The sequence below is a fragment of the Plectropomus leopardus genome, chromosome 13, assembly GCF_026936395.1.
Source record: "Plectropomus leopardus strain MGB_pleo_1.0 chromosome 13, ASM2693639v1, whole genome shotgun sequence".
Lineage (NCBI taxonomy): Eukaryota > Metazoa > Chordata > Actinopteri > Perciformes > Serranidae > Plectropomus > Plectropomus leopardus.
In genome coordinates, this window is record NC_142188.1 from 25,743,422 (window position 1) to 25,756,961 (window position 13,540).

At 40.6% G+C, this 13,540-nt stretch overlaps 1 protein-coding gene across 1 annotated transcript in view; it reads right to left on the bottom strand.

Moving 5' to 3' along the window:
- Nucleotides 1–410: 410 nt before the first annotated feature.
- plpp4 (phospholipid phosphatase 4) overlaps nt 411–13,540 on the bottom strand; it is a 56,311-nt gene continuing 43,181 nt past the window's right edge. The window contains exons 6-7 of the mRNA XM_042502699.2: nt 4,763–4,933; nt 411–2,574 (exon numbers count right to left, since the gene is read on the bottom strand). Of these exons, the coding sequence (XP_042358633.1) occupies nt 2,366–2,574; nt 4,763–4,933 (380 nt within the window). The 3' untranslated portion in view covers nt 411–2,365. The remainder of the gene's footprint in view (nt 2,575–4,762; nt 4,934–13,540) is intronic.

Sequence of the window (13,540 nt, forward strand, 5' to 3'; positions counted from 1 at the left end):
ATTATTAAATGTGTTAGCAACAAATAAAATTATCGATTTGTTGTGTCGCGCGATTATTATATCACTAGCTGTGTCGCGGGACTGTTTACGTCACATGCAGGCGGGAGAAGTCGGTGTTTTGAAGAGGCATGGCAGATGCAGAGAGGACATTTCATATGAAAACTAACGGGAGCACTTCCCGTTATGCAAAACAAGGAAGTGTGTTAGCTGCAAAATATGCAAAAGTGACATGGCATGGCACGCGAGCATTATGGTTATGATGCAGCATCTAAAGCGAAGCGAAAGTGAGGAGGAGGAGAGCTTAATGGCAAGTCTCCACAAAAACTGACGTATGTTCAGTTTTAAGTAAGGAAACGTAACGGTATGTTGTAAAAGCTGTCAACATTTAGTTTTTGAATTGTTTCATTTGTAGTTATTATTCAGAATTTAATATCATTTTGACAGTTCAGGGATGTTGTAGTAGCCGCTTGTTTATGCACTGCACTTTTTGCATTGTTGTCTATGATAATCTGTTTTTGAACAAAGTGATGGAAAAAATGCATATTTTATCATTATTTCTATTCTATTTTTTAAAATCCGATTCATCGATTAATCCATAAAATAATCGACTGAATAATTGATTATAAAAATAATCGTAAGTTGCAGCCCTACTTTGCTCTGATATATTGGTTCTATATAATTTTTTTTGTTGCCAAAGACAAAGTGACTAACAGCAGTGGAGGTAATAACATGGAGTTGTGGCTCAAGTGCTTGAGGTTTTAAAGGGGACCCACTATGCTAATGTCTAGGTTCATCCTTGTATTTTGAGTTTCTTCTTGAACACTTTAACATGTTTTAATGTTTAGAAAACACTATATTTTCCTCATACTGTCTGTGATGAAACACCTGTATTTATCCTTGTCTGAAATGCTCTGTTTTAGTGTCTGTCTCTTTAAGCCTCCCCCTCATAAAAAAGCCCAGTGTGCTCTGATTGGTCAGTGTTTCTAGGTCTTCCACATCTCAGTGTCTTTGCACCATCGTTCTACTCTTTGAGTATAGCGGCACTTTCTACCTTTACAGAAGGAATATCATTCAAAATCAGGGAGGAATTAAAAACATCGGCATCCAGGATTACGTTTCCTGATGTTAGCATGTTACATGTAGTAATGTAGGCAACATAATGTAAGCATGCAACGTTCGTACGTATACCCACAAAAGGTAATGCAACACAATTCCTTTATAACCCATGTCATTATGAGACAATAATTCGTGTTGATGCTAATGGGAGTACATGGATGTAGTATAAAGACTCAAAGGACATGTAAGGGGGCAGGTTGAGGTGTTAGACTTGTCAAACAACACAGGACTTTCTTTCAGGAGACCAGCATTTGTGGCCGTGTGAAACCGAGTGAACTCTGAGTTGTTCAAAGGTTCGTCGTCACCATGTTTCTCTTCCTAAATCTTACAACAGTAACTTTATTTGGCTAAATCTAACATCCACAATTTTACGTTAAATGTCTAATGTCATTTGTAGGGCAGTAATTCAATTTAATTAAATTTACTTAATTTACTGTAATTACTTACAGTAATGTGCATGGAGCTGATTACCATTCAAAGAAACCCATCACGAGCTGACGTCAGCTTGTCTCAAGTCTGAAGCTTCAGGTTTTTGCTCACAGGAATTACTTTTAATAACGGTTACCTCATTACTCGAAACTTTGGCTACTGACACAAATCAAAATATTGGCGCCCTGTTAAGATGCAGCGTGCATCTTAAAGTCTCACTGAAACACACATAACGTCATTGGATTTCTGGCGCTACCAACGTCGCTTTAGAATATCATAATTTGTTTTCAAGTGTGACATAAACAAACTATATTCTAATAGTCTACTTGGTTTGATTTCATGGTTTGATTGCTGTGACATTTCACAGGATTTCTCAGGGTTTCCCAAACATGCTGTCCCAATTTTTTGACAACCTAACATAAATAAATATGCTCCAACAACCTGCCACCAAATTTCTCAAAAAAAAAAAAATGGCAACATTTTCATCTTCCTTCACAGCCATTAGTAAGACTTGTTTCCTCAGGTTTTCAACATGTTTTTCTCTCTTCCCTCTCAGCGGCGATGTCCCATATTCGTAGGATCCTCTCATACATCACCTCTAAATATAGATTTTCACGCCTGCTGAGCAAGAACCAGATATAAAAAAATAAACACAAAAAATGTAGGTGTCACCGAGACGGGCTGCAACAGTATGGAGATGGATTGAGGTGTAATATTGTCCACTGGAATGTATACAAGAGCCAGTCAGTCACTGGGAAAGGGGAGGTGGGCTCGGTGGCTTGGTGAGGGTGTTGGGGGGAGTCTCGGTGGTGGCCACTAGTCATACTGGCCCTTCAGTCAAGCCCTCCAGGGGCAGGGTGGTGGCATTGTCAGTGGGCTGTGGGTCGTCCTGGGGATGCGAGGGCGTGTGGGCAGCGGCAGCCAGACTGGCATAAGGCAGGTGGCAGTCCGTGTGCAGAAGGGGTGGGTAGTGCTGGCGATAGCAGATGTACGCAAACAGCAACCCGATCACTCCACCAACAAAGGCATCTGCAAAGTTACAAAAACACATATATTTTAAAGTATGCATCTTTGGTTAATTTTAGCCTATGTGGAGGAAGACAACTAACACCTTGGAATGAGCACAATTAGGCGTCACTGTACTGTGCGTGCAAGAGCGTTCCTGCGAGCATTCATCTCGCCTGGGTCGTTCGGAGTGTGATGAAAGCAAACTGAAAGGCAAAGCAATGAATCTGTTCGACTCAGCACCGGGCTAACTTGCCTCTGGACAGGCTGTCTCTGTCATTTTGTCATCTGCGCTGAACAGTTTCGTATTATACCTGCCCTCCTTAAAGCTATAATACATCATATAATATCACACTGCCAAGGTGAATATTAAGCCTATATTGCTGGGTATAGATCAAAATGACATGGCCAGCTGGTGTCTGGAACAGCTGAAGTGGAGGATTCCATAATATCAAAATTACATTTTTCCATAGGGCTCACCGTGGTCCCTTTATTTTCCTCCTTCTGGGTGGAATGAAATAAAATATAACATCGATTTCCACCATTCATACGCTATACAATGCATGAGCTTGCTGTGTGAATGTTTCATCGACTCCTGTCAGCTGAATTTAATAGACTGTGACTTGATGCAATATATTAGTTTGGTGGCCTCATTGAGACAATGATTGGAAGGCAAGCCTTTTCCCCCTGGAGGACAGAGAACGCACCTCCAAAAGTGCAACAGGATGGGGAGAATATTAGAATCCATCAAGCATGGCTCAGCAGCCAGGCTAATGGGGGCTCCCAGCTTGTGTTTACACTGAGTGCAGATTGGGGCCCCCTCGAGTTTAATGGGCTGCACCCTTGCTGCTTACTTACAGTCTGACGGGGAAAGAAAAGAGAAAATGTGTGAGTAGAGCTGAAATACTATGAGGGACTCGGAAAGTTGTATGTGTTGCACTTCTGATGTAAAAAAAATCCTGGTTGTAGGCAGATCCTCCTATAGGTGACACAGCATCGCCAAAATGGCCACCACATCCCCCTTTCCAAGTGTACTTTATTATTTTTTTGAAATTCTTTTATTTATTTTTGAAATTAAAAAAAGTACGGGAAAAAGGATCCAAAGATCTAATGCCAATACCACAACACAATTCCTTTAAAATTAACCTAAATATGCTCATCAGAGAGTGATCATCACTGTCACAACATGCTAAAGCATTGTTGGATATGGTGTGGTGGAGTGTATGCGGAGAGCATTAGTTTCAAGAAAATGAAAACGCAAAATTCGTACGGGAACAACATAAAAAAGAAAAAAATAAATAAATTTGCACAAACCGTATTCTTTTTTGCTTATTTACTATTATGCTTGTTGCTAAGTTGTTTATTTGTGTTGAATTCACATTACTTCTGCATCTCATTTGTGATAAATACAATAAATTAACAAGATGTTATAATGATAAAATATTATTTTTTGTGGGGGTGGGGGTGGGGGTGGCACCAGGGGAAGCTTACCCAGGGTGCCGAATGTTCTAGGTCCGGCACTGCCTGGTTGTTAAAAGAGTTGTCTATTTTGTATCTGCCCTGCTACCCAGGAACATATGGCTCTCTAAAGCTAATTAACACCATATGACAGAGCTGTCACCATATTACCACATATTCACTCCCACACCCGCCCACATATGCATTCCCATCCCTCTATCCCTCCCAAGTCTCCTTCCAGCTCTTTCAGGCCAGATATGCAAAACTGAAGCTTTTAATTATATTTTTTTTTCCCGGGATGCTGAATTAAATACCACCTCACTGTCATCTAAGGCACTTGTCATGAAATCAGAACCTGCCATTACACTGCAGCAGGCAGAAAACAGCCTTATAAGACATAATTTCCAGTCTGCTGGGCAAATAAGCAAGCTTCCCACCCTGATTTACTTTACAGTTTTTTAGCCGTTGCTTGATTTGTCAGCCATGCTGATTAAGTTAAAAATGTGATTACAGCAGTCGAGCTGTTTGAAATGAGCATCACCCCAAGTTTGCTTAATAAATGATCTGTATAATAATTCCAACAGCGCCTTGAGCCAGGTGTGATTGAAATGGACTTCTGCACAGAGATTGGTCTCAGGCTGACACAAGCAGATTTAACACAATGTAAGTTTAGGAGACACCACTTTTTTTTTCTCACAGTAACTTTGATTAATGCCAGAAAATCATATTCTGGTGTCTGAGCTGTTAGGCGGACCTTGCCAGTGGTGTTTGTAGTCACAGGTCCTGGACAATGCAATCATCATGGCGCTGTAGAGAGGCAGCACCATGGCACAGAGACGCCAGCTACGCCCTCGACCCTGATCCGTAAAACACTGCAACTTCCCCGCCAGGTAGAAGGAGGTGAAGCCGAGTCCAGAGAATGCAACTAGCAGGCAGAGAAAGAGAAATAAAAGATAGAGGGGTAAGATTGAATACAGCATTCAGATTATACACTCTCATCCTCTTTGTGACTGTACAATCCTCTTGTATCTCAGCGAAGACGTAAACTGTGATAGTGTCTCAAGGGATTGTCTTGTATAAGTCAATTATCCTGCATGATGGAAAAGTGTGCAACAGTTACTGTGCAAAATAATAAAATAAACAATAAAACAGACAGCCATGGTGTGGTGACAAAGCATTTTAGACAGAAGAGAGGAATGAAAAAGGCAGATGAGAAAAATTGCAGCTTGTCCGCTGCCACCCACTCGCAGGTAAGCTCTGAGGGATGAAACTGCAGCCTGCTGGGAAAATACCCACATCACTGTTCGACAGGTTCCTGATCAAGGAGACTTAATCGGCTATGTGCAGTTTGCATGTGAATCCCTGAGCCAATACACAGCACAAAATTAGATTGTTAATGTCTGATTTCTATGCAAACACTGACAAACTGAGATAAGCAAGAAGACCATGTCAGTCCCAAATTACACCTCATCTCAAGATTGGTATGGAGCTAATACAATTTTACATAGTTGATGCAAAATATTCATTTTGTCCAGCAGCTTTCCTCTGCAAAGGCCTGACACGTTGAGGTCACGGTGAACGCCAAAGGCCTGTAGTAGAAATAAATGTGACCAAGCTGCTGGACATGCTGTGTCCAAGGAAGTCTTGATGGTGGTTGGTGTCAGAGAAACAGCGGCAGCCTAATTGTATGAATTAAAGGTGGTGTGACGGAGCTCTAAAAGGTGGTGCTGAGACAGGGTCATTAGATTACTGATGCAGCAGGCCAAACAGCACTCATCAGCTGCACATTTGTCACTCAACCGGCCAAGAATACTGAGGACACCAGGACACGTGTGTAGCCTGTAGAGAGAGAGAAAGAGAGAAAGGATGGTGGCAAGAAAGGGCAGAGGCAAAAAGTCCAGCTGTCTCAGTGGCTGTCCTGCTGTCAGGGAGCAGGACTTGGCTCCATTATGAACTCAGCATTTTCCATTTTGCAATTTTCACCAATATATTGGATGGATGGTAACGCCTGATAATGGGTTTTAATTACAACTGATTATACAGTGTCACACACCTCGTAAATTATGAATATAATGTAGTTAGCTTGATTGCATCTTTAGTGTAAAATTGACTCCGTCACTGAAGACAGTGCTGAATCTAATGTGGGATTTTGGATGGATTCCACAAAGGTATAAATAGGATACTGCATGTTTTCTTTTTGTTTCTGCCCAGCTAACATCTATGTAAGCATTTTCCAGGAAATCCATTCAACAGTCCGATATTGGTTTTATTTCTTCAGCTCAAAACAAACTAGAATTACCGCCTCACGGTTATGTGCCTCTGCTAAGCAGTCCAGTTTACAGTAACAGTTAACACCCATGTCGGTCCAGGCTCATCTATAGTCACGGCAGCTGAAAATTCTTTAAATATGGATTCTGCTGCAAAGAAACTACAAATTCTAAAAGGTGGATGCTTCACACAAATCTTCAACTCGGCACCAAAGAACATCTATACAATCATTACAGTTTCAAGATTATTGTCACCAATTCAGTATCCGACCAAATGTCTCCCCATCTGTTTCTAATATGAAATGACATCACTTAAGCATTTTATCATAATAGATATTTACATGTCCAAATTGGTGCATGAATACTTGAGTTATGGCACAAAACAAGTTTTGCAAGGTCACAGTGACCTTGACCTTTGTCCACCAAAATCTAATTAGTTCATTCTTGGGTTGAGGTGGAGGCTTGTGCCAAAATTGAGGAAATGCCCACAAGGCCCTCCCAAGATATTGTGTTCATGAGAATTAAATGGACGCAAGGTCACAGTGACCTTGACTTTTGATCACCAAATTCTAATTAATTCATCCTTGAGTCCAAGAGGACGTTTGTTACAAATTCGAAGAATTTCCCTCAAGGTGTTCACGAGAATTTGTGTCCACAAGAATGAGATATTTGACGTCACAGTGACCTTGACCTTTGACCATTAAAATCTAATCTGTTTATCCGTGAGTCCAAACAGACATTTTGGGCCAAATTAAAAGAGTTTCCCTCAAGGTGTTCTTGAGATATCTCATTTACAGGAATGGGGCGGAACAGCAGACAGATAGATAGCCTGAAAACATAATGCCCCCGGCCATGGCGTGAAATGTTTATGCCTCTACGCTTCACCGGCAACATTTTAATTATAGTGGTGGGAGAAGAGTCAAAGGATCACTAAAGGTAGTGGGGGTCGATTTTTTATGTCAATCCAATAACTGTTGAAATGTTTCAGTCTGTGGTGGACATCCATAGAGCTACGCTACTAATGCAGACCGTATGGGCCCCATGGGTGGCCTGTACACTCTCACTTACTAGAAACCATATGGTGGTTTAGTTGGCAAGATTAAATCTGGCCAACGGGTCCCATTTAATTGCTTAAGCTTTACAGTGGACCAGTAGTTCATAGCCTTTTGGAAAGTGAAATCACCAAGGGCTGGATGAAACCAATTAATACACTGCCAGTTAAATCAATCCATATGGAGAGCAAGGAAAATACGAAATATGCAAAAAATTAATTGGCACCCTGTGGTATATAAAATTCTGCACATAGTCATCATCACAACCCACAAAGTGTAACACACAGGTTTAACAGACAACAACACACAGCTTTCATGCTCTCTGACTCAGTTCATCAGCCTAGTCCTTCTGTTCGGAGGTCATGAACAAGCCATCTGAGGTCGTAAGTCTCAGCATCCCTCAGTGCACATTCATCTAACTTCTGGGCGACCTCAACACATTTCCAATCACACCGCAGCTCTCACCGTTCATTTTAATAGCTCTAACTATAACTAAGAAGATTACATTACTCATTTGGATAGACGAAACTAAATTATCCATGAATGAGCGGCTGCTGACTGGAAACCTCACAGCAGTTTAAATGAGAAAATCACACATTTCCAGAACACATGGTCTCCTGTCTGATCCACCACAGAGAACGCAGAGATGAGAAATATTTATTTCTTTATCGTAATCTGAACATTAATACATTGCTTAATGTGGTTTCTTACTTTGTTTTTTTCTCTTGTTCTGTATTGTTAATCAAATTCATCTCCTAAATTCCATTTCAAAACAAAGCCGGGGATCCAGCAGGGACCCTGTTTACAGCTCATTATTCATTCAGTGATGAAGGCTGGAGATTATCCAAGATTGTTTGAAAGGAAGGCAGGAAAAAAGCCTGGACAGGTCACTAAACCAGAGCCATAATCACAGGGGGGGGGGGGGGGTGGGGGCAGTTTCCAAAGACACCTTCTGAGACCCAATCCTCAAGGGGGGTAATCCCCCCAGGAGAAATTTTAACAAACTAAACAGCTAAACTGACCACTGTGAAGCATTGCGAAAAAAAAATAAAAAAATCTCAAATCAGGGGTTCTCAAAGTTTTGAAGACTGAATGCCATTTCAGGGAGCCACTGCATGACTGAGGGCTGCACAGGAAAAGTGCACACACTATGATTTTTTTAAAATTAAATTTTATAGAATGAAATTTTTAATGACTTTGTTTATGGCATACTAACAGTTTAGAAAAACTATAACAATCGACAGTGATACACACAACATAACACATATATTACATTATAGTTTTCCACTTTCAAATACATTTAAAAATAATGCAATAAAGAGTTAGTAAAGTGTTTGACATTGATTGTACCTACCCTCAGCAGCTGAGCTTGCACGAACCACATGCAGAACTGCAGTGCACTGTAATGTAATATTAGAACCAGTAGTAATAATAATATTAGCAGTTTGTTAAGTTGATGTTCATTGCTTTTTCTACTATAGCACATATATGTATATATATATATATATATATATATATATATATATATATATATATATGGTTTCTGGTTATTCGACATTGCTGGTTTACAATGCTAGCTCTAAAAACATGTAAATGGTCATTTAAAACCTCTGTGTAATTATGTGGAGTGTGATGCTTTTATGGCGATTTAAGTGCTAACCAAGGCTATTCTGTTGTTTAGAAATGTACCACAGATATGAAGAGATTTGCCAAATAAATTGAGCAAAATTGCATTTTAATTATTGAAGGTATCCTAAGGAAACATGGCTTAGTGTAGCAGTAAATATGCTTTATTTCCATACTGCACACAAACAGTACGTTTGCAGACACAGTGAGTCAACATCTTGAGGATTACACTAATAGGAATGCTTCGGGGATATGCATAATACATGAATAGGGGCTGCAAGTGTGTGTCCCTAACATGCATTCACACATTTCCACATGTGAAATTATCGTAATTAACAAAGCCAATGCATTTTTAGCGGTAGGGTGACACAATAAATATTAGGTGTGCTCATCGGCCACTGAAGCATGCTCCCCAAGAGGCAGCAGGCGACTCTGAAAGGCCAGAGGACAGAGAGGAGGCCAACAAAGGGAAAAACATCTTAGTAACAAATCTGTTTTGTGCATCTAAAAAGCCTTGATGAGTAATTCCCCTGAGACAAAACAAAGACGCCTAATGAGATTGATGAGTGCAGTTCGGGTTTCGTTTTTTTTACTATCTTCAAACAAGCACAAGGTTTGTTCAGAGGATAACGTCTGAGTGCACTTTCTAGACCCACATGGTGGGATGATTTCTGTAAACATGGCAGAACTAAGACACAGAGGACCAGCTCTAGAATATGTATGTAGGTATATTATGAAGTCAAACCAGTATGAAAAAAATAATCCAATATGTGACAGCGGAGGCATGTATAACAACGTGTATGAACTCCATCTACAAGGCTGACTATTGAAAATGTCACAGCATAATTCGCTTTAAGGGATTTATAGCTACACTCTGTTTGTCTTTAAACAAACAGCTTGTATTTTGGGAAAACTGATTGTTGGGAACATTCAAATCCTGCAGAGATTCAATAAACATTTTGACATTTCTTGTGCCTCTGAAAGATCCATACAGCAGCTAAAGGTGGTTGTAGAGCAGCATGATAAACTGAAACAGCCATAACTCAACAGTCTGGAGTTTTACATACTTAGGAGTTTTTCTGATTTACAAGTAGCATTTCCTGTACCAGAATTCAGTTGGGGTTTTGAGAGAAATATCTCAACAACTGTTGGACTGACATGCATTGAGGACATTTGTGTTCCCCTCAGGGTAAATTACAATGTGTTGACTATGGTGATCCTGTGAATATGTATACGTCTACCAGCATCAGGTCCTTAAATATTTGCTACTAACATGGTTATGATAGCATTCAGTTCAAAGCATCATGGTATCTAAGTACAGCCTCACAGGGATGCTATGTGGTTGTAGCCTTGACTGCATAAAAAAGATTGACACCTCATCTTAACTTCCTCCTCAAGCCCCTAGCACCAAGCTTCAAGGCCAAGTATATATGGTGGCCAAACAAGGAATTACAACTTCTAGTTCCATCACATGACGCAGTGAAGCCCAAAAAGACTTCTTTACTTTACCTTTTCCATTTACTTTCTTAGCAAAAGAGACACCTGTAAATAAGTGCATACATGTTCTTGAGCATCACAACCCCTGCGAAATGATTTGTTTCACCATCAGAATTTGACCAATAAGTCTGATAACATTTTGAAAGTCTGACAGCACTCAAAATTAAATTATTTTTTAACCATTCAAGTTGCAGAGTAATATCATACCATGGGACTCAAGCTTTTTGGGTGTCGTGTGTCACTTAGGAACTTTCAAAGGAATGACCTGGGCCCCACCTCCAATACTGTATCCGCAATGTACAAAACTGAAGCGTAAATATTCCAGATATCGGCACTGCCATCTTTGTCAGTTACGAGCCAAAGTCGGCACAGTAACAATTGGGAACAAAGTGGTGACACGGTATTGAATTTCCGCCCATACACCCATATGACCCAATCATGAGCAGTGCACACAGCTGTCAATCATGATGTCACACCCCCTTTTTATAGTATCAGATAACTATTTAAAAACAAACTCTTGAACAAACAATGGCGTGACACCCTTAATGACAGAAAAGGTCTTTAGAAAAATTTATTTGTTGTGTACTCTGAGTTTTTACTTTGACCCATGTCCGATAGTTACGCCCATGGAGGGGGCGGAGTTTATGACCTATACCACAGCCTGCCACCAGGGGGCGATCAAGATTTTTTCCCTTCACTTTTGGAGCGATGTTATGCTGTCCACTTTTATTATACAGTCATCTCTGTTAAGTCTTATAATTGTCACTGATGTGCTTTAAAACCACCCTTAATTCTTCACTAATTTTAAAGTTATCACCATGCGTTACTTTGTGGAACATTAGTTTCTATCAACACAACCCTCCAGAATAGAGAAATGGCATTCTATATATACTTCATTTCTTAAAATCCACTGTTTCGGTAGGCCAGTACATCTGAGCACTGTATGATTTAATTTTGTGCCTGAGTACAGTGGAGGTGGAAGAGGTCGTGATGAGGGAGGTTGGCTGGGCGACAGCTTTGCAAACCTGCAGTAACACAAAAAGTTCTAAAAGCCATGAGGCAAGAAGCATGAAGGAATGAGTGGTAAGAGGAGAAGTGCTGCAGACTTTCTGTGAAAAAATGGAAGCCACAGTAAATTAGGAGGTGTTCTGTTGAACCTGTGATGGTTTTTGACAAGCAAACCCACAGAGGACACATTTTTAAGTGGATAAGTGCTACTTCAAAGCACAGGGTTCGGCTGTGGATTCAAAAAGGTGGAGCCACGCTCTGGTTGAAGCCTCTGCAAACTCTGATCATTTTGGTAATTTCAGTCCCTTTACCTTTCTCTCCTGCATTTCAGTTGAAATATCTATCATCCAAGTATGGGACCACACACAGACAAAAACTGTCTAATCAATCTCTAACTCACAGTGGCTATTCTGTTTTTTTGTCTCTCTCATTTCTTTTTGATCTCTGACCCCCTGCAGGAACCAGTGGGACACCCCCCTCAGCCTCTTGTCAGAAGCTATGCATATTAACCAACCACTTGGGCACTGAATTTGTTTCATTCATTAACATGAAAAAGCCCAACAGGAACTCATTATTAGCACTGTATAATTGCTGCAGCACTCCTACACAAGCTGTTCCTCAACCTCTTCGGACACTCCAGACAGCCTGAAGGGTTCCTGAGTGAGTTTAAGTAAATATATGAGAGCACACTTTCCAGAAGTGTTAAGAGTTCTCTCTAGGAACTGAACTAATTTGACGGACAGTCCAAACTGTGGTTAATTTAATATAGATAGGTGTGTGCAAGTGTGGAGATTGAAAGATGTGATTAGGTCTGTCTCACCGGATACATTATTTTTTAAAAGTGTGTATTAATTGATCATATCTAATGGCTTAATAAGCGCAAGGGGAGATGGTGAGATGAATATGAATCAGACGGAGACAACCTAAAGCTAATGCTTTAGGACCCGCTTGCTTTACAGCGGTGTATATTGGCGCAGTGAGCTCAGGGGAGTTTGTATTTATCTGTTTGTTTTTCTCTTCTCGGGATCTGTCTCTTTCGATTTCTGTTACTTTGCTATGAGGTGGAGAAAATAAATGAAATCACAGAGAAACCTGTGCACCTTTAAAAAGAAAAACTTTGAAATGCAATATTAGTTTGTGTGCCTTAAAAAATAGCTGTCATCAAACACCCGAGTCTTGTGCATATTTATATTTTTGTCCTGGCTGATTATGATGGATTAGTTTTATTTTTACCATGCAGAATATCCAGCATCCTTTTTGGAGACGCAGAAGTCTCTGAATGCAAAAAAACTTTCTTTGGACCCTGTCTCAGGCTTCATACCAGCCAGAAGTGGAGTTGCATTAGGTCCAGGTGCCACTTTGAACAAGGCTACGTTCACTCTTGCAACCCATTCTACCCCTATTCCCTGTCCACTGCCACCTTCGTCTGGGTAAAAGCTCTGCAAGGTATGCATGCTCCAACAAGCGTTGTCCTGGTGAAAGGGGACGCAGACAGGAAATTGGATTTCTTCTGCTCTCTAGACGTGCTGGCATTCGGGTGCTCCCTGTGTCCCCGTCGCGTGGCTCTCTCAATCACTTTCTCACTCACAGCGCAACAACATAAGGCTATTAAAGCTGCCGCGCAGATGGATGTAATCCATACACAGTGCTGCAGTGAATTACAGAGAAATGTCCCTCTCTGCTTTTTCTAATGGGACACAGCCAGCACTTCAAAGCACTTCTTTCTTAAAGCAGGTGTCCGGGAGGCGTAAGTGTGCAACTTTAACATTAGGCTAAAACATCAATTTGAAATCAGGCTGGACCATGAAATTACAGAGCCGGTGAAAAATTTCACTCTATACGCCACTTTATCCATCTTGCAGCATTATTGTATCACACAAAGACCAATTAATCCCATGTTGGATTTGAATCCTGCTATAAGGCAGTCACACTCACAGCAGGATGTCAATACATTTCACTGGTGTTTCTCGCACACATACACTCTTCACTTCTCAAGAGCTACTTCTTCCTGAATTCAAGAGACATTTCCAGTTTCATTAAAATATGAGATTACAAATCTGAGTTGAAAATGTTCTTAGCGTT